The sequence below is a fragment of the Saimiri boliviensis genome, chromosome 6 (genome assembly GCF_048565385.1).
Source record: "Saimiri boliviensis isolate mSaiBol1 chromosome 6, mSaiBol1.pri, whole genome shotgun sequence".
NCBI classification, from domain to species: Eukaryota; Metazoa; Chordata; class Mammalia; order Primates; family Cebidae; genus Saimiri; species Saimiri boliviensis.
The window spans coordinates 73,581,273-73,603,530 of record NC_133454.1 but is presented as its reverse complement, the minus strand read 5'-3'; the positions used below and the strand labels follow the sequence as shown (position 1 = coordinate 73,603,530).

General features: G+C 41.9%; 1 protein-coding gene across 2 annotated transcripts in view; it reads left to right on the top strand.

Moving 5' to 3' along the window:
- The window catches only part of RNF121 (ring finger protein 121), a 75,596-nt gene that overhangs the window by 41,063 nt on the left and 12,275 nt on the right, over positions 1-22,258 (top strand). For both annotated transcript variants that reach the window (XM_003923413.4, XM_010334272.3), the window contains one exon: positions 18,225-18,379. In XM_003923413.4, coding sequence (XP_003923462.2) covers positions 18,225-18,379 — 155 coding nt within the window. The remainder of the gene's footprint in view (positions 1-18,224; positions 18,380-22,258) is intronic.

Sequence of the window (22,258 nt, the reverse complement as noted above, 5' to 3'; positions counted from 1 at the left end):
AATTAACAGTTTATCACAGTTACAAGCAATGATTTAGTAAGCTTCTCATACATAAATTACCTAAATAACTGTGCAAGTAATTTTATAGAATACACTCCTAGAAATGAAATTGCCTGGTCAAAAAATAAATGTGTTTTATTAATAGAACTTGCCAAATTGCCTTCTAAAAAAGTTAGCAGTTATAGTTTACAATTCTTCAACACAGGTTTAACAGAGCTCCTACCCAATGTCAAAGAAGGTATGGGGAATAGTCAGTATTTTTAATCTTTGTCAGTGTAATAAGGTGAAAATATCTGATTTATTGAGTATTTCCCTAATTATTAGTGAGGTTGAACATGTTTTCATGCTTAGTGGTCATTTAGTTTATTTCAATTATTTGTTCATATCATTGACTAGATTTGTATTTGATATTTTTATTTTTATCAAAGTAATATAGTTTTAAAAGTCAAACAGTTCTACAAGACTTAAGAAGCAAAACACATCAGTCTCCTGCCCAACTCTGTCAGTCTCTGATCTTCTGTGGCAACTGTTTTTATTAATAACTTTTTTAGTTCATTTCTGATACTTTTTTTTTTCTTTTTTTAAAAATACAGGATCTCAGCTAGGCTGAGGGCACTGCAGCCTCAAACTCCTGGGCTCAGACAATCCTCCTGCCTCAGCCTCCCAAGTAGCTAGGACTACATTTGCACACCACCACACTCTAAACTTTTTGTAGAGTTGAGTCCCACTATATTGCCCAGGCTGATCTTGAATTCCTGGCCTCAAGTGATCCTTTTGCCTTAGCTTCCCAAAGTATTGGGATTATAGCATGAAACACCAAAATTGGCCTTGTGGTTTTTAAGTAACATGTTTATATTGATATATAAATTTCTACTTTTAAATATTACATATTGACTTCATACTTTGGAAGGTAATAATTATACTGCTATACCTATACCCCTCACATACTACACACATTTCCTTTTACCAATTTTTAAATATTTGTTGTTTACATTATTATGACATGTAAGTATTAGTCATAGCTTCAGTCATATGGTATATTTGGTACATTTCCTTTCTTTTGCTCAGGTTTCTTTTCGAATGTTTCTTATTGATTTATAAGAGCTCTTTGTAGGTCAGGAATAAGCCTTTGACATATTTGTTACAGATGTCTTTCCCCAGTTTGTCATTTGATTTTATTTGTAGAATTGGTAGAAATTTATAGATGAGATTTATAAATGATCTTTTTTTTTTTTTTGAAACGGAGTTCTGCTCTGTCGCCCAGGCTGGAGCACAGTGGCACACTCTCAGCTCACTACAACCTCTGCCTCTCAGGTTCAAGCAATTGTCCTGCCTCAGCCTCCCAAGTAGCTGGGGTTACAGGCTTCTGCCACCATGCCCAGCTAACTTCTCGTGTTTTAGTAGAGACAGGGTTTCACCATGTTGGCCAGGCTGATCTCGAACTCTTGACCTCAGGTGATCCACCCACCTTGGCCTCCCAAAGTGCTGGAATTACAGGTGTGAACCAACGTGCCTGGCCCATTTTATGGTCAATCTTGTTGGTTGAGTACTCTGTTTTTTGCTATTCTATTTCGATGCTGTTCCTTCTTGCTATTCCTGATTTTCCATCCTGGTTCATCTAAAGTTCTTCTGCCTGTCTACGTATATTCTAGGTAATAGCCATAGCTACTAGTTTTATAATTCTTGTGGATCTCTCACTCTCAAATCTGCTGTAGGTTAAAGATCAGTTCTAGAGAAGAGAAGCAGAGCATAAACATAGTTGGGGCATTACCATCTATGTAATTGCATAGACATGATCACTTAACACTAGCTAGCTTTTATTGAGTACTATTTATATATTCAGTAGATACTAGTTGATCCTTTCTAGTCCCACGCTGGGGCTGTGCTCAGTTATATTGTTTCTTTTGTGGAGAAACCACTTTGAAAAACAGTTCCAAACTGTTTTTAAATTAAACTCCCTATGATCTGGGAGTTTAATTCCTAGATACATGCCAAGAGAAGATTTTGGTACATCCTCCTAGGATTTTTCTTTTCTTTTTCTTGTTTTCTTTGAGAAAAGTGTTTCTCTGTTGCCTAGGCTGGAGTACAGTGGCGGTGGCGCGGTCTTGGCTAACTGCAACCTATGTGTCCAGGATTCAAGTGATTCTCTTGCCTCAGCCTCCTGAGTAGCTGACATTGCAGGTGCCTGCCACCATGCCCAACTAATTTTTTTTCTTTTTGGGACAGAGTTTTGTTCTTGTTGCCCAGGCTGGAGTGCAATGGCGCAATCTTGGCTCACTGCATCCTCTGCCTCCCAGGTCCAAATGATTCTCCTGCCTTAGCCTCCCTAATACCTGGGATTACAGGCATGTGCCACCACACCCAGCTAATTTTTTAATATTTTTTTTTAGTAGAGGTGGAGTTTCACCATGTTGGTCAGGCTGGTCTTGAATTCCTGACATCAGGTGACCTACCCGCCTTGGCCTCCTAAAGTGCTGGGATTACAGGTGTGAGCCACCATGCCCAGCCCCTCTTAGGATTTTTCATAGTAACGCTGTTTGTAATAGCAAAAACTTGGAAATGACAGTACACACATGAAGGTGAATGGATAAGTTAGTTGTGACATATTCACATAATGGAATATAACATATAATATGTATGACATACTTATAAAAATAATATGAATATAAATAACTCTAGCTACAAATAATGGTAAAGATGAAGCTGAGCAGTATAATATTGAGTGAAAAAGATAAGCCCGAGAAGACCATTTATAAATTGACACTTTTTATAGAAAGGTAAAAACAATGGAAACTAAGTGGTATGTTTTCTTTTTTTTCTTTTTTCTTTCAGCTAATTAAAAAATATAAATGGCATGTTTTAAAATTACTTATGTATTGATAAAACCATATTTTATTTCATTTTGGACAGTCTTTCTCTGTCACCCAGTCTGGAGTGTGGTAGCCTCAACCTCCTAGGCTCTGTTGATCCTCCCACCTCAGCCTCCCAAGTAATTGGGACCACAGGTGTGTACCACCCATGCCTGGCTAATTAAATAAAATTTTTTTTCTAGAGATGGGGATCTTCCTTTGTTGACCAAACTGGTGTCAAGCTCCTGGGCTCAAGCAATCCTCCCGCCTTGGCCTTCCAGAGTATTGGGATTATAGGCATGAGCCACCATGCCAAGCCAAAACCATATTTTAAAAAGCAAGGGAGTAGAATCAAGATTCCAGATAATGCTAACCTTGTATGGAAGAAAGATTACAGGATAGGATAGAGAAGAGCACATAGCTAGATGTAAGTAATTTTAGATGTTTCACATCTTAGGTTCATTTGTGGGTTTAGTATTTATTATGTTATTAAATAATTAATGTAAAAAGTAAAGAAATTATGTCGTGGTGCAGGATGGATGAACCTTGAAGAAATGCTAAGTGGAATAAGCTGGTCACGAAGAGACCAATATGATTCCACTTATATGAGATATCTAAAGTCAAATCCATAGAAACAGAAAGTAGAATGATGGCTAGGTGGCAGGGAGAATTAGGGGCTGTGGCTTGACAGGTATAGACTTTCCATTTTACAAGACAAAAAAGTTCTGGAGATCTGTTGTTACAAAATAATAACAGACAATAATACATAACACTATTAAACTACTCAAAAATGCATAAAATGGAAAAGGTTTTGGATTTTGAAACCGCAAAAGTAGTTTGGTTGACGTAGTGGCTCACACCGCTAATCTCAGCACTTTGGAAGGCTAAGGTGGGAGGATCACTTGATCCCAGGAGTTCCAGACCAGCTTGGCCTATGCAGGGAGACACCATTTCTATTAAAAACTTAAAGAATTAGCTGAGCGTGGTGGTGTGCATCTGTAATGCCAGCTACTTGGGAGGCTGAGGTGGGAAGATTGCTTGAGCCCAGGAGTTTAAGACTTCAGTAAACTATGATCATGTCACTGCACTCTAGCCTGGGTGAAGAGGGAGACTTTATTGTTTAAAAAAAGACAAAATAAGACCGGGCGCAATGGCTCTCGCCTATAATCCCAGCACTTTGGGAGGCCGAGGTGGGTGGATCACAAGGTCAAGAGATCGAGGTCATCTTGGTCAACATGGTGAAACCCCATCTCTACTAAAAATACAAAAATTAGCTGAGCATGGTGACACATGGCTGTAGTCCCAGCTACTTGGGAGGCTGAGGCAGGAGGATTGCACTCCAGCCTGGGCAACAAGAGCGAAACTCCGTCTCAAAAAAAACAAAAAACAAAAAATAAAAGACAAATTATAATAACTTTAAAAAATTAAAAGTGGTCCATGCGTGGACTAATGATCAGAATGTTCATTAACCAAAGATTTTTGTATTATGTATTTTTTTAATCTACCTAAAGTTCAAAAATAAAGCAAGAAAGAAAGCCACTACCAAGACAGGGACTTACCTTAAGACATACTGTAAGAATACACAAACAGGCCAATGGGACAAAATGCAGGTCTCAGACAGGTGGAAATTTAATATACAATAAAGGTGTAACCAGCAGTCAATAAGAAGGTTAAGTAGTTCATTGTTAAGTAGATTAGTTGAGAAAACTGGCTCACCATATGGAGAAACATTAAAACTAGATTTGTACATAATACTGAATACAAAGGAGACTCAAGATAAAGACCTGATTTTGAAAGGTAAAGTTATGAAACTAATTTTTTTTTTTTTGAGACGGAGTTTCGCTCTTGTTACCCAGGCTGGAGTGCAATGGCGCGATCTCGGCTCACCGCAACCTCCGCCTCCTGGGTTCAAGCAATTCTCCTGCCTCAGCCTCCTGAGTAGCTGGGATGACAGGCATGCGCCACCATGCCCAGCTAATTTTTTGTATTTTTAGTAGAGACGGGGTTTCACCATGTTGACCAGGATGGTCTCGATCTCTTGACCTTGTGATCCGCCCGCCTCGGCCTCCCAAAGTGCTGGGATTACAGGCATGAGCCACCGCGCCCGGCCTATGAAGCTAATTTTTAAAATATAAGCAGGCTGGGCGTGGTGGCTCATGCCTGTAATCCCAGCACTTTGGGAAGCTGAGGCAGGTGGATCACTTGAGCCCATGAGTTCAAGACTAGCTTGGGCAACATGGCCAAACGCCATCTCTATAAAAAATACAAAAATTAGCCAGATGTGGTGGTGCATGCCTGTAGTTCCAGCTACTCAGGACAAAAATTAGCCAGATGTGGTGGTGCATGCCTGTAGTTCCAGCTACTCAGGAGGCGCAGGTGGGAGGATCGCTTGAGCCCAAGAGTTTGAGGTTGCAGTGAGCTGAGATCATGCCACTGCACTACAGTCTGGGTGACAGATGAGACCCTGTCTCAAAATAAATAAATAAATGAAAAATTTAAAAACTAAAAATACAAGCAAGTAAGAAAGATTTTATAATTTCGATTACATTTACAAATTAAACATTTCTGTTCTGTAAAAGATGCCATAGGCAGAGTTAACTGACAACTGAATGGAGAAGAGATGAGTAATGATTAAAAGTGACAGTAGATTAATATCTATCCAGAGAAACTCCTACAAATCAATAAAAGACAGCAACTCCAATGGAAAAATGGCCAGGGATATGAACAGATTTACAGGAGGGGAAGCCCAAAAGGCCATTAAGCATGAAAAGAGATGCCCAGAGTCATTAGTAATTAGTAATTAGAGAAATGCACGTAAAAATATGAGATATTTTACATAGTGGCTCGCACCTGTAATTACAGCACTTTGGCAAAAACTAGAAAGTTGAATAGTGTTAAGTGTTAGCAAGGATCAGAGGCCGTAGGAGCTTTTCTGTACTTTCTTGTGGACATGAAGACTGGTGCAGGCATTGTGGACAGCAGCATGGCATTGCTGAGTCAGAGTGAATATACACATACCTTGTGACACATCCTAAGGGGACATATAAAAGGGTGTTCATTGAAGTGTTGATTTTGGCTAAACATTGAGGAGTTGGAGGCAGTCTGGATATCTATCTCTGATGAAGCAAATAGGTAAAATGTGATGGAAGCATATCGTGAAATTGTTTTACAAATAAAAGCAATACATTAAGTACCTGTAGGAGCTTGGGAGGACCTTAAAAGCATAGTCCTGAGTGGAAAAAGTAATAAACAAAGATATATAACACAGTGCCAATTAATGAAAATACAAGCAGAGAAAGCAAAAAACAGTTTGTATGAACAGGTACAAACAAAAATTACATGTGAAACACATTAGAATGTTTATGGGATGAGGAATACTAATAAAAGAGAATCAGGAAGACTCCCCAGAGAATGTTGTGTAAAGGAGAGGCACTGAGATTGTTGAGTAGTGGAAACATGAACTGTTTGAGATTAGCCATCAGAGCTTTCAAAAAAATGTCTCTTATGGCATGCCAAGAAATGATGGAATTAATTGATAAGGCTCAGCTCTGTTTCTCTCTAACTGAATGAAACTTTTTGTTCTTCACTAGTATAGGTTGGTGGTGCAGCCTTTTAGTGGGTACCCATGACCACTGAGTGGAAAAACACTAGCTCTGTTCTCCTAGACCAAGATTTCTCAACAGAGAAACCATTGGCATTTTGGGCCAGATAATTCTTTGTTTTTGGGAGGGTGTCCTGTATATTATAGGATGTTTAATAGCATCCCTACCTCTATTCATTAGATGCTACTGGCACCCTTCTCCACTTGTAACAACCAGATGTCTCCAGACATTGCCAAATGTCCCTTGGGAAACAGTCACCCCTGATGAGAAACGCTGTCCTAGGCTCTAGGACCTAGAGCAACATGGATGTTGCCAGCTATGAGACTGATGATGAGCAGGTATGCCAGCTCACTGAAAGGTACCAAATTTCTGTCCATAACTTAGAAGCTCAAGTCCAACCTTCACATTAAGAGAAATGTAGGCCAGGCATAGTGGCTCATGCCTGTAATTGCAGCACTTTGGGAGACTAGAGTAGAAGGATAGCTTGAGACCAGCCTGGGCAACATAGTGAGATCTAACTCTTAAAAAAAATTTTAAAAATTAGGCCGGGCACGGTGGCTCAAGCCTGTAATCACAGCACTTTGGGAGGCCGAGGCGGGTGGATCACGAGGTCAAGAGATCGAGACCATCCTGGTCAACATGGTGAAACCCTGTCTCTACTAAAAAAAATACAAAAATTAGCTGGGCATGGTGGCGCGTGCCTGTAATCCCAGCTACTCAGGAGGCTGAGGCAGGAGAATTGCCTGAACCCAGGAGGCGGAGGTTGCGGTGAGCCGAGATCGCGCCATTGCACTCCAGCCTGGGTAACAAGAGCGAAAACTCTGTCTAAAAAAAAAAAAAAAAAAAAAAAAAAAATTAAAAAATTACCTGGGTGTGGTAGTGTGTGCCTGTAGTCCCAGCTACTTAAGAGGCTGAGATGGGAGGATCACTTGAGCCTGGGAGGTTGAGGCTGCAGTGGGCTGTGATTGTGCCACTTCATTCCAGCCTGGGCAACAGAGTGAGATCCTGTCTCAAAAACAAAATACAGAGTGGGGCATGGTGGCTCACACCCGTAATCCCAGCAGTTTGGGAGGCTGAGGCGGGTGGATCCACGAGGTCAGGAGATTGAGATCATCCTGGCTAACATGAAACCCTGTCTCTACTGAAAATACAAAACAATTAGTTGGGCATGCTGGTGGGTGTCTGTAGTCCCAGCTACTCAGGAGGCTGAGGCAAGAGAATTGCTTGAACCAATTGCTTGAACCTCAGGAGGCGGAGGTTGCAGTGAGCCAAGATCATGCCACTGCACTCCAGTCTGGGAGGCAGAGCAAGACTCCATCTGAGAAAAGAAAAGAACCCCCAGGCCGGGCGCGGTGACTCACCCAGCACTTTGGGAGGCCCAGGCAGGCGGATTACCTGAGGTCAAGAGTTCGAGACCAGCCTGGCCAACATGGTAAAACCCCATCTGTATTAGCCAGGCATGCTGGTGCATGCCTGTAATCCCAGCTAGTAGGGAGACTGAGGCAGGAGAATTGCTTGAACCTGGGAGCTGGGGGTTGCAGTAAGCCGAGATCACGCCATTGCACTCCTGCCTGGGTAACAAGAGCGAAACTCCATCTCAAAAAAAACCAAAAAACCCTCCCAAAACAAAAGCCCTACTTAAAAGGAAGAGGCCAAAGAAATAAAAGAAAGTTAAAAGAGGAAGAAATATAAAATTTAAAACAAAAAAGTTTTTAAAATACAAAAAACAGGCCAGGTGTGGTGGGGCATGCCTGTAATCCTAGCACTTTTGGAGGCCAAGGCGGGCGGATCACCTGAGGTCGGGAGTTCAAGACCAGCCTGACCAACATGGAGAAGTCCCCCATCTCTACCAAAAATATAAGATAGCCGGGTGTGGTGGCACATGCCTGTAACCCCAGCTACTCATGAGGTTGAAGCAAGAGAATCAATTGAACCCCGGAGGCGGAGGTTGTGGTGAGCTGAGATCGCACCATGGCACTCCAACCTGGGCAACAAGAGTGAGACTCCATCTCAAAAAAAACAAAAAACAAAACCAAACCATGTTGTTTGGAGTAAGAGACCATATCTAAATTTTAGATACTGTTCTTTTCAATTCTAGCAATAATAACAATAATACTTCAGATTGCTTGTAGTTTAAATTTGTTGATGATTTTAAAAATAACTACACCTACTCTGTTATAGCACTTATACTGAATTGTAGTTGTTTGTTTCTCCTCAGTAGACTTGAGGTTTTTTTATTTACTCTCTGATTGGAACCTTGTTAACACCTCTGTTAGGTACTCAGGGAAGGTATTTTTCTCCATTTTTCAGATTAGTAAACTAGGGTGCAGAATCCTGAAGTGATTTGCTGGGAACACATGACTATTAAGTTGGAGAGTTGAACCTAAAACCAAAATCCGATTCTTGGTTAAGTGCTCTTTCTGTAGATTCCTCTCAAAGGCTTCAGGAAATTTTTTTCAGTTTCTGCTATATTCATTTCTGGTTTTAACCCTCCTTAGTTTCCTTATTTAACAACTTTTGCCCAAGTCCTTTCCTGGGATCTCAGGTACTTTCTCAACCTGCTAAGTCTCTTCATCTTCTTGCCTCCTCAGCCTCTCCAGATTTCCCCACAAACTCAGTGAATGATGATTGGGAGGCGGCATAAGAGACAGAAGATCTGGATTGGGAACCTAGCCCAAACCAGACGTGCCTTTTGGCTTCTGCATAGCTCAGTTTTCATCATCTATTCAGCGTCTAACATTACTCTTTAGCTCCCTCAGGGATGTTAGGGGAAGGGATAAGTTTATGCCTAGAAAAGTATCTATCCTATTTTTGAAGTTATCCAGGGAGAAGCTTTCATCATCTCTGTCTACTACCAAATATAGTACAGGTATTGATCGACTTATGACCCATGCAACTTACGACCATTCGACTTTACAACCACAATTGCTACCCACGACTGCTCCGCGTCTGGCAGCGCAAACGTTGCCCAGCTGGGCGTACGACAGTGCGGACCAGCTTCTGGCAGCACTACCATCTCCGTGTGCACCATTTCAACTGTACATATAGCCTACTCAACTTACGACCAAATTGTGTTACGACCGTTCTGTGGTCCCGACCGTGGTCGTAAGTCGAGCACTGCCTGTATCTCTTCAAACCTCTACCTCCTGAACTGCTTTCCCTCCTGGAACCGGTGAGTGGCAAAATCTCCTACCTAGAAATCTTTAAAGTACTATAGATTTTTCTTGAACCAAGATATTAAGAGGATTACTAGAATGTGGAATTAGAGAATTATGACTAAGATGGTAAGGGGTTGTAATTCACTCTATGAGAAAGAAAAACTTCTATCCTCAGAATGTAATAAAAATTTGTACCTGTGATATCTATGTTGGCCTCCTTTAAGTCTCATCTACCTCTTTAGGCTCATTTCTCACCCTGCCCTCAAATACTAGTTGTCTTTTCTCAAGTGTACCGTGTCCCCTCATCCTGGAACTCATCATGATGCCTTTTTCTGTGTGGACCTATTAGGCCATCAAGACAGAGATCAAAAGATGCTTCCTTCAAGTAGCCTTCCTTGGTTTCTCTACTTTGAGTGGAGTGCCTCTTGTCTATACTTTCTTGGTCACCAGCCCTCCTTTATAGCACCTAATTGTGCTTATTTGTTACTCCTCAGTAGACTTGAGTTATTCAGGAGATTTCTCAGCCATTAGCATGATGACCAGTAAGTGCTCAGTAAATATGAAATTACTGCTTGACTGACTCTTGCTTGGAGTGGAAAAGATGGGAAAGAAGACATAGTTCTAGGTATTAGAAGAGTAGTCATAAGAGGCCGGGTGCGGTGGCTCAAGCCTGTAATCCCAGCACTTTGGGAGGCCGAGGCGGGTGGATCACGAGGTCAAGAGATCAAGACCATCCTGGTAAACATGGTGAAACCCCGTCTCTACTAAAAATACGAAAAATTAGTTGGGCATGGTGGCGCGTGCCTGTAATCCCAGCTACTCAGGAGGCTGAGGCAAGAGAGTTGCCTGAACCCAGGAGGCAGAGGTTGCAGTGAGCCGAGATCGCGCCATTGCACTCCAGCCTGGGTAACAAGAGCAAAACTCCGTCTCAAAAAAAAAAAAAAATAAGAGTAGCCATAAGAAACATGTAGTAAATTTACTTTATGCTCCTCTAAAAGATAAGAGTTGGACCCAGAGACAGAAGGGACACAAAGGCAGATTTTTCAGGCCAGCATCAGGAAAGAGCTGCTGGCAAATATATTCACACTGGAATGACCTGCCTTATGTGGTAAGCATGACTGTTTGCAGGTGCAATAGGGAAACTCCTCCAACCATGTTTCTGCCTTCTAGAATATCTAGTAATGTGTAGTGTCTTACCAGGTCATAGAAATGACACTGAATATATCTGTTTATTGGGCCTCTGGATGAGTCTTCATATATCAGTCATCTGAAGCCTTCCTATAGTATTCTCCAGGCTTAATATCCTGGTATCTTCAGCTGTTAGGTGATTTGGTTTCCAGACTCTTTATAATCCTAACTGCTTTCTTATGGGCTGCTGTCTTCTGACCATGCTTATTTGTTAGTGTTCTTTGTATAGTGTGGCCCCAGGCCCTGATCCCAGGGTCAGAGGGCTGCTTTAACAGAGCAGAGAACAGTAGACCTGCTCCTCTTCCATTCTGGGTACGTTCTTAGTTAAGCAGGCTATGTTGGCAGCAGTCCTGTTGATGTATATTCCCTGGCAATTTGTGGTCAACTGAAACCGCTAACTCTGTTTGATGTGAGCTACTATTAAGCCATTCCTTTGCCATCCTATACGTGGGTAGTTAGGTTTCATCTTGTGGTTTTGAGTCTTCATTTCAGCTGATTAGCTCCTAGAATGTTAGGGCTAAAGGAACCCTAGAAATAAACTTTATTCGTTTGATCTTACATCTTCTGTTTTCTGTATTCGCTGCCTCCCTTTTTCTTGTGGACAAGCTTTGTGCTGTCCACAGTTCGCAGGTTCTTTGTGTTTTCTTCCAAATCCTATGTGAAAATATTGAGCAGAGCCATGGAACATGTCCCAGAAACCTACCTCCAGTTGACTGCAATCTATTTTGTCAGCATATTTTCAAGTTGATTGTTCTAACTGTAGGTCTCTGCCTTTTTTTACTACTTGGGCTTATAGTTTCATTTCATCCACAATGTTGCTTTTCAGCCAGGGGTGAAAGCCCTAGCTTACAACATGAGGAGATGCAGAGGTGGTGGTAAGGTAAGAATCCTGAAAGTCAAAAGTGCCAGGCATCTGTGGATTGGCAAGACACCTGATGCATAGGGAAAGATATGATCTATTTTCATGAATTCTAGTTTCTCTGAGGTGAAAGGGATCTGGAGGTTGTCTTATTAGAAATAATTGTCAGGTAGTGTTGATTCCATCTCTACCAACACACTTTCCACTGATAGTTCCAGCTTTCAGTTAAGAGGCAATCCATTTAAATACGGGCTAGCTCTTACTGTTAGCATCTAACACTGTCATCTCAACTGTTATAGCCTTGTGGAGAGATAAGTGGGATATCGCTGTTCTTATCTCCCACATCAGAGAAGCTGGGATTGTCCCTCAGTGTATGTTTGCTGAATGAATCAATGAATTAATTTTAGGCTAGTCTTCAGCTTTGTATTTGCACATTCAGGGAAAGAAAGAAGGATAATGGCTTTGTGTTTCTCATTCCACCTGGCCAAACCCAAACCTCCTTTAGAATCATCCAGAGTTCTGCCTCTTCCAGGAAGTTTTCCTGACAGCTTCTGCCTCATCTTTCTCTGAATTCCCATGTCAGTACGTGATGCTTTGTACTGGCCACCTAATTCATGTGTTCATATTGCATTAGCCAAGTTCTAGAAGAGATGTTAGGGCCAAGACTTTCATGCTTTCCACAGCATCAGGCACAAGTGTTTGAACAAATTAATGGACCAAATGTGTCTCCATAAGTGTTGCCACCAGATGGCACCAGAGGCCCCGCAATTGTTCTGCATAACTTTTAGCCCTTTATTGCCGTTTTTATGTCTTCCTTAAGGAAGTTTAAATTTATTTACCAAGAAAAATGCCAATAAAAACTACAGTAGAAACTGAAAAAAAATTTTTGTATTTTTTTTTTTTTAAAGGCGGGGTTTCGCCATGTTGCCCAGGCTGTTCTTGAGCTCGTGGGCTCAAGCGATCCGTCTGCCTCAGCCTCCCAAAGTGCTGGAATTACAGGAGTGAGCCACCGTGCCCAGCCTATAGTAGAAACTTTAAACCAAATAAAGAAACCAGGTAACTTCCCCTTTTATCACATGGTAGACTGTTTTGTTCACTCAGCTCCTCTGCCTTGACCCTCCTCAGGACCTAGGCCATCCCACCAGCAGCTGCTTTCTAGGCCCAGCGCAGAAGTTGACTTTCAGTCCCTAATGGAGAGGGCCTGGTACCTGAAAATGGCCTCAAATCCTTGGTTTGTGTTTTCTGATAATTCATTTTTCCTAGAAAGGACAATTAAACATTAATAAGAAATTGTTTATAACCTCATAACTTTTCATATGTCAGTTATTTTGGTTGCCTCATTCTGGTCTTTGCTCCTTTGTGTGTGACTTTATGCAATTTTTTTTTTTTTTTTTTTTTGAGACAGAGTGTCGCTCTTGTTACCCAGGCTGGAGTGCAATGGCACGATCTCGGCTCACCGCAACCTCCGCCTCCTGGGTTCAAGCAATTCTCCTGCCTCAGCCTCCTGAGTAGCTGGGACTACAGGCACGCGCCACCATGCCCAGCTAATTTTTTGTATTTTTAGTAGAGACAGGGTTTCACCACGTTGACCAGGATGGTCTCGATCTCTCGACCTTGTGATCCACCCGCCTCGGCCTCCCAAAGTGCTGGGATTACAGGCTTGAGCCACTGCGCCCGGCCGACTTTATGCAATTTTTAATCATGCAAACCCATAATAAGAGCTCTCATGTACTGAGCACTTAAGAATTATGTACCGTACTTGTTTTGTATATATTACTTCCATTTAAATATAAGAACTATTATGTCAAATGCTTATGTTTACTACACTACTTATAATAAGTGCTGACATTATTAGGTACTATGTGCTTTCCATGCCTAAACTCATTTAACCCATACCGCCTTATGAGAGTAGATACTGTTAACCCCATTTTACTGTAGTTTAGAGAACTGAAGCTTATCAGAGTTAAGGTAATGCAATACAGTAAGGTAACACAATACAGTAAATAGCTGTATTGGGATTCATAGACAGCTTTAATTTTAAAATTTCTGATCATTTCAGTGTATCATTTCATTTTATTCATTATTTAATTATTTCTGTTTAGACTTCTACAAATGGTCTGAAGGCTAACAGAATCATTAAAATCAGAGTTTGATTTAGATCTTTTCCTGCAACTAGCCTGGTAGCTCCTAGAGGACTAGAGGTCATGTGTTTTTGTTTGTTTGTTTGCTTTTTGAGATGGGGTCTTGCTCTGTAGCCCAGGCTGGAGTGCAGTGGCGTGATCTCAGCTCACTGCAACCTCTACCTCAAGCCATTCTCCTACCTCAGCCTCCCAAGTAGCTAGGATTACAGACACAAGCCACCATGCCCAGCTAATTTTTGTATTTTTTAGTAGAGACGGTGTTTCACCATGTTGGCCAGTCTGGTCTTGAACTCCTGACCTGGTGATCCGCCCGCCTCAGCCTTCCAAAGTGCTGGGATTACAGGCATGAGCCTCCGTGCCTGGCCGAGGTCATGCTTATTTTTGCACTCCTTTCTCATTAAATGCAAAATAAACACTTGACGGTTGAATGAGTGAGTGAGTGAACAGTCTCTGCTGTCCAAGGAAGTCTGGGATGCAGGGCTAGTTGATAGAAGCTTAGTCTGTTAGAACTTGAAGGGGTTTGAGAAATCAAGCCAGTCCCTTCCTCCAAGGAAGGAGGGAGGACCTCCTTAGGGTGACCCAGTGAGTTGGTGGCAGAATAGAGCTAGAACCGAGGTCTGCTGGGCTTCCACTTTGCCATCTGGTTTCAAAAAGGCTAATCCTGTCTTGAATTCCTTTCTTTCTCTCCCCTCTTCTCCCTTTCTCTCTCTCCTCTTATTCTCTGTCTCTTCTCTCTTACACACAGTCTCTTTCTCTCTTTATCTCGATATGATGATGTAGCTTTACGATGTACTTGATGTGTATCTCTAGATGTAGTTTTTTCATCGTAAAATTTCAAGCCTGAGAGCTACAAAACGAAGCAAGATTTTTCATTCCTGATGCCCAGACTTACTCCTAACTGTATCTTTGCCCAACTCAGAATAGAATCCAGGACCTCTGCTTCTCTGCTCACCCAAAATGTACAGAGCTGTAGCTCATGTAGAGAAAATTAACTTGATTTCAGATTCTTCCTCAGAACATGCTATTGATGATTGGTAGGGAGTGGGAAACAGGCTTTTAGAGCAGGCTGGTTGTCTTAATGCCACAGCCAAGTTTTTGAAAAGCTGGCAGGACACCTGGAATTTCTGGGTTTTTGTTTGTTTGTTTATTTGTTTGTTTTTCTCAGAACAAATGTGACCAGACTGTGTGATTTAATTTTTCTCTGGGCCTATTTTGTAAACAGCCCCATGAGCCTGTTAAAGCAAAGAGCTTGAAAACCAAAAATCTTTCAGCCCTTCTTTCCATACACACCCATTTAGTTTCATCAGTTAGATTGCCTTTTCCCCTGGTTGAAATAATCTGCAGTTGGTTTGTTGTGATGTCTTTTCCTGGAGCTCCTAGTGTGTCCCAGAAAATGGCACCTGGGGCATTATTTGGGTAGCCATTTGTTAGTACATCCTCATGCTTCCACACTTTTTATGTAAGGTCGGACCGTTTTAGAATGCTTAATTCAAATGGTCAGTTGTGGGTTCCTCTGCAGTGAATTGTTACTGAGACTTTATGGTTCATGGAATAGCAGCCAGTATGCCCTTACGTACACAGAATGGGAATGTCTAAAGCAAAGTGGTTCTGCTTAGCATTTTCTCTGTTCTCTTCTCACTGTTTCTTTTTCTTTTTTTTTTTTTTTAATCTGTAAAACAACACTAAAAAAACTAAGGCTTTTTTTTTTTTAAGGCACTTAAGTGCTTTCCATGCCTAAACTCATTTGACCCATACAACCTTTATGAGAGTAGATACTGTTAACCCCATTTTACCATAGTTTAGAGAACTGAAGCTTATCAGAGTTAAGCGATCTGCCTAAGGTAACATAGTAAATAGCTGTATTGGGATTCGTATTTAGACAGCTTTAATTCTAAAATTTCTGATCAGAGTGAGACAGAGTCTCACTGACATGAAAAGTCATAACTGACATATGAAAAGTGATGAGGTTATAAGCAATTTTTTTTTTTATAACACACAGCACAGCCTAGAAGCAATTTCTTATTAATGTTTAATTGTCCTTTCTAGGAAAAATAAATTATCAGAAAACACAAACCAAGGATTTGAGGTCATTTTCAGTTCCCCAGGCCCTCTATTAGGGAGACTAACAAAGTCTCACTCTGTGTCCCAGCCTGGAGTGCAGTGGCACGGTCTCTGCTTGCTGCAACCTCTGCCTCCCAGATTCAAGCAGTTCTTCTGCCTCAGCCTCTCAAGTAGCTGGGATTACGGGCACCTGCCACCATGCCCAGCTATTTTTGTATTTTTAGTAGAGATTTCCCCATGTTGGCCAGGCCGGTCTTGAACTCCTGACCTTAGATGATCCACCTGCCTTGGCCTTCCAAAGTGCTGGGATTACCACCACGCCTGGCCATCTAAGGCTTTTTCTTGTCACAGAAAAGTCTATAAGAGAATGGTAGCTACGGATGACTAAACACTAAAACGAAGCTCTAAGCTGTACTACCTATTATGGTAGCCACCAGTCCCATGTAGCTACTGGCCACTTGAAATGCAGCTAGTCTGTTGTAAATCTGAAATACATATTTGATTTCAAAGCTTTAGTACCAAAACAAGTAAGCCATTTCATAAATAATTTTAATCTTGAATACATATTAAGGTATTTTGTGTATATTGGGATAGAATATATCATTGAAATGAAAATGTTTCTTTTTATCTTTTTAAAAATGTAACTAGAAGTTTTTAAACTATATATATGACTTGCATATTTCAGTTGTACAGCACTGGTCTAGAAATTGCTAAGAGTAAATATTTTCTTAGTTTACTATAGTACACCAGGAAACTGGCCGCTCTTTTCCTCCCATCTCTCTCTTTTTTTAAAAAAAAATTCTTTCATTTTGTTTGATGGTATCAGGAAGAAAACCGCCATTACGTATTATGTGCTATCTTTTTTTTTATCTGCTGCTCACTGGAGAAGGGTGACATCTAGTGACAGAAGGGTGGGTGGGGAGTGAGTGAGGAGGCATTGGAGAGAAGGCTGGTGATGACTCCAAATTTCTGTCTTAAGAGTTAGAATTGTTTTATGCCTTTGAAAAACTTCAGCCAACAAGTCTGAGGGAAGGCTCTGAAGGAGGGAAAGTAAAATAGACTCTCTTTAAACTAGAAATACGCCTCTCTCTGAGGTAGTCCTAGTCTAGTTTTACTTTCCTCTTATTTATCCAAATTTATTAAGGACATATCATGTGCCAACAGTTTTCTAGTGCAGAGGAAATGGGAATATGGCCTAGTCACTGCCCACAAGGAGCTTACATACAGTCAGAGAATGAATTCAAGTCCAACCTCTAGATAAGCACTGTAATGATGGTAGAAAAGAAAATGCGTTGGGAACACTAGAAAGCACTTTCTGCCTGGAAAGGAGACTGAAGGTTTCATGTGTCTTGGATGTGATAGTGTCAGACAGAAAGGTAGGTGGGAAGGATGTTTTAGTCTGATGGGGACAACCTGACTTAAAGGCCTAGGGAGAGTGGTAGGTGGCCCTTGAAATAGTAAGGTGGGGTCACATTATGGGGGATTTGACAGCCTGGCTAAGAATGTTGGATTCTCTCTACTAAAAATTTAATAATTAGCCGGGCATGGTGGCTGAGGCGGGAGAATTACTTAAACCTGGGAGGCGGAAGTTCAGTGAGCCGAGATGATGCTATTGCACCCCAGCCTGGGTGACAGAGCGAGACTCTCTGTCTCAAAAAAAAAAAAAAAAAAAAGAATGTTGGATCCTATCCTGTATGAAGGGCACTGTTCAAGGGTTTTAAGCAGCAGAGAAATGACATGGTCAAAATTTCATGTTCAGGATATCACTCTGACACTCCTCAAAAGGATAGACACTAAATGCAGGGAGACTAACAAAGCTCATTGCAGTCAGTCAGCCAAGTGGTAGCAACAGCAAGAAGTACTTGAGTGAGGGATAAAAGAGAGGAGTCAGCCGGGCGCGGTGGCTCAAGCCTGTAATCCCAGCACTTTGGGAGGCCGAGGCGGGTGGATCACGAGGTCAAGTGATCGAGACCATCCTGGTCAACATAGTGAAACCCGTCTCTACTAAAAATACAAAAAATTAGCTGGGCGTGGTGGCACGTGCCTGTAATCCCAGCTACTCAGGAGGCTGACGCAGGAGAATTGCCTGAGCCCAGGAGGCGGAAGTTGCGATGAACCGAGATTGCGCCATTGCCCTCCAGCCTGGGTAACAAGAGTGAAACTCTGTCTCAGAAAAAAAAAAAAAAAGAGAGGAGTCAAATATGGTCCTAGGTTTCTGACTTGGCTCACTAGTGGAGTTCCCTTTATCCAAAATTGGAAATATAGGAGAGGATCAAGCTAAAATAGAAAACAAGCTGCATTCAGGACTATGGACAGAGCTGCAGAGGGACCTGGCTAGAGCTGAAGTGCTTGTGTTTGTGTTTCAGATGGTGACCCTCTTTCAGATGTGGGTTGTTCCCGTCTATTTCACAGTGAAGCTACACTGGTGGAGGTTCCTAGTGATCTGGATCTTGTTCTCTGCTGTCACAGCCTTTGTCACCTTCCGAGCCACACGGAAACCTCTAGTACAGACAACCCCAAGGTGAGAGTTTAGGTAGTGGGAAGAACCTAGGTTTTCTGAAGCTAACGTGTTGGAATGCATGGGAGGAGCATAGGTTTAGACTGAAAAAATTCCTGGTTTTGCCTGCCAAAATTATTTGGCATGGGGCCCCTCTAGAACAAGCTGATTGGGAGACCTCCCTCCTCTATTCATCGATTAAAAACCCCAAATATTTCTGCATAGCTTTATGGTTTCAAGGTCTCTTTATATTAAAGGCAAACAAAAATAAGCAAATCATGGTGATTATTGTGGTCTCATTTTAAATGTTTTCCTCTGTGAACTCTTCTCTGTCTCTAAATGAGATTTTCCACTGTATTCTCTCATATTGCACAATAGTTTTCCTTCATAGAACTTACTGCAATTTAAATATTGTTTTGAGTATCTGTCTCCCTCACTAAACTCTAACTCTGAGATCAGGAACCACATCCGTTTTGTTTATCACTGTGTATCCATGCCCTACCATGGGACCTGGCACATAGTAGCCTACTCTATGAATTTTTATTGAATGAATGAATCTCAGCAAATTTATAATTTTCCAATAAACAATGCTTATTTCCTGAGTCACAAAGCAGCCACTGCCTGTATAATTATTTTTTCCAAATTCATTTCTCATTTGATCCTCCCAGCCAGCTTGTGAGGTAATTTAATATCTGTACTCAACAGAAAAAGAGATTTTCTCATTCATTCAAATAAACACCTACTATGTGCCAGGCCCTGTGCTGAGCTCTGGGATACAGAACCGGATAAGGCATGGTCCCTGCCCTCAAGGAGTGCTCTCATTATTGGAGGAGATGGATGAGAAAGCTCTTGTTGCAGTGCAGTTGGTAAGTGCTATGACAGAGGTGTGCATAGAGAGAGAGCCTGCCTGGCCAGCCTCAAAGTTGAGACCATCTGATCCAAAGTCTTTCAAATTGCAAATTGCTCTTCTTCCTATTCTTCCTATGTTCTACTTTCCTGCAAGCCTTTCTCTGGCCTTCTGAGTTTCATTGTATAAGGTGAGTGAAGTAGGGTATCTAGAAGTTCCTCTCTGGCTTTGGTAGTTTACTTTAAGGGGCATTGTGAAGATGTATGTGGAGCCGGATGTATGTGGATTGGAACCCCTATCCCTGCCACTTGTTCGCTACATGACCTTACCTTTCTGAGCCTTGAATTCTTCATCCCTAAAAAGGGGACAATAATTGCTACCTCACATAGGGTGATGGTGATAGGAAGAAAAAGTGCAGTAGAACATGTTAAGAGTCACCAAGAACACCACAAACAGTGCCAACTTCTAGCTAAAATGACTGAAAATATTTCTGTAATATGAAGGATTTTTATAATAGTAACTACTAACTTTTTTTCTGAGACAGGGTCTCACTCTGTCACCCAGTCTGGAGTATAGTTGATTGCAACCTCTGGCTCCCAGGCTCAAGTGATTCTCCTGCCTCAGCCTCCTGAGTAGCTGGGATTACAGGTGTGTGTCACCACACCTGGCTTTGTTTTGTTTTGTTTGTATTTTTAGTAGAGATGGGGTTTCACCCTGTTGGCCAGGCTGGTCTTAAACTCCTGACCTCGAGTGATCCGCCTGCCTCTGCCTCCCAAAGTGCTGGAATTACAGGTGTGAACCACCACACCTGGCCCTGTAACTAACATTTGATAGTGCTTTACAATTTCAAAGCACTTTAAAAAAATAACAGATGGGGTTGCACTATGTCGCCCAGGCTAGAGTACAGTGGCATGATCACAACTCACTGCAGCCTCATCCTCCTGAGCTCAACCAATTCTCTCATCTCCGTCTCTGGAGTAGCTGGAACTACAGGCATGCTCAAGGTAAAAAATTACCTTGCCTAGCTAATTTTTTAGTTTTTGTAGAGTCAGAGTCTCACCAGATTTCCTAGGCTGGTCTTGAACTCCTGAGCTCAAGCAGTCTTCCCACCTCAGCCTCTCAAAGTGTTGAGATTCCAGGCTGAGCCACTGTGCCTGCAGTCAAAGCAGTTTCATAAACATCCTTATTTATACATGTAGCATTTAATGAACATGTATTATATACCAGGAAATGGGCTCTGTACAATCCAGTAAAAATGGTATCGGGGGTTTCCCCCTGTTTTACAAAGAAAATAACCTCTCTTGTCTCAAAGAGGTAATCCAACTTACCTGAGGTTAACCAGCTACTAAAACTTCACTTAATCCGGCCAGGCGCGGTGGCTCACACCTGTAATCCCAGCATGTTGGGAGGCCAAGGCGGGTTAATCATGAGGTCAAAAGATTGAAACCATCCTGGCCAACATGGTGAAACCCCGTCTCTACTAAAAGTACAAAAATTAGCTGGGTGTGGTGGCGCGTGCCTGTAGTCCCAGCTACTTGGGAGGCTGAGGCAGGAGAATTGCTTGAACCCGGGAGGCGGAGGTTGCAGTGAGCCGAGATCGTGCCACTGCACTCCAACCTGGCGCCTGGTGATGGAGTGGGACTCTGTCTCAAAACAAAAAAAAATAAAACAAAAAAACCCTCACTTAATCCATATTAAGAGTTGTTTGACCTAAAATTTTAGTCTTTTTCACTGTGTCTCTCTCCTTTATGATCAGTGCAAACCCTGGATAATGAAGCTGTGTGTGTTCTTCAAGACAACACTAGAAAGATGATGTTTGGGGTCTTTCCCTAGCCTGAGAAACCACCACCACTTGTCTGGCCATAGCAAGGAGGCACAGGCACGGAAGGACCTTGACCTTCTTCCCTAGGGTTCAGCAGGATTGGTAGTAACCTAGTTAGCTCTCAGGAACCATACAGGCTTTTGCGAGTTATTCAAGCAAATTGTTACATTGTTCATTAGCTCCTATCAAAGATAGAATAGTGGCTCCTGATATCAAGGACCCACCCTTGAAGCATTTAAAGGGCTCTGATTTGGCCAAACACCAGTGGCTTATGCCTGTAATCCCAGCACTTTTGGGAGGCTGAGGTGGGAGGATTCCTTGAGCCTAGGAGTTCGAGACCAGCCTGGGCAACATTGCAAGACCCTGTGTCTAGCTTAAAACAAAAAAAAGCCCTGGTTCATTCAGGAAACCACCTTTCTTTCTGAGTCTAGCTGGGGTCCACCAGTTAGATTGTACACTGTTCTTCATTGGCTCCTAGGGTGCGCTATTCCTCCTTCAGGATCATAAACAGCTCGGTCCCACTTTACCAACACCACACACTTACATCCAACTCAAAGGTACTTCGTAAGTGCCTTTCTCCTTTCCCTTCTCCTCCAGAAGAAAATTCATTTCAGAAGAAAATTTATTAGACGTCATTTCTTTCATTTTAGGCCTGTGGATAGGAACAAAGCTATATTTGGACTAACCAGGCCCAGGACAAAAAGCTTGTAGCTCATTCTGCCTCTTGATTCATCTCTTGAATTCTGTTTCAGAACAACTAGCCTTCCCTGCCTGTTATCTTCTGAGCATAGCTGTGTTTAATAGTTTTACTTTAATATGTCTGTAATATGGAGATTTTTTAGTAACTATTAACTTTTTTTCTGAGACGGCGTCTTATTCTAATATGTCTGTAATATGGAGGATTTTTATAATAGTAACTACTAACTTTTTTTCTGAGACATTTGAAGTAAGATAGCTGTCTAAGGTCAGCTGTGCTCCTTCTTTGAGGCAAAAACTTCCTTTGTAGGGATCTTTTCCTTGGTCTGAGACCATGAAAATACAAAGCACTAGTTCTTGAGTATTTGGAGGCATTTCTGCAAATTAAGGGAGTGAGCAGCTTTGGATAGTAACCAGAGTTGCTCAGTAAGTCCTGAGCAAAGAGCCTGGTGTCCCCATTGTTGTAAGAATAAAGGATTCTGGTGATCCAGTGACCACTGAGGCAAGAATCTCTGTGTCAGCTGTACTAACTTTCTCT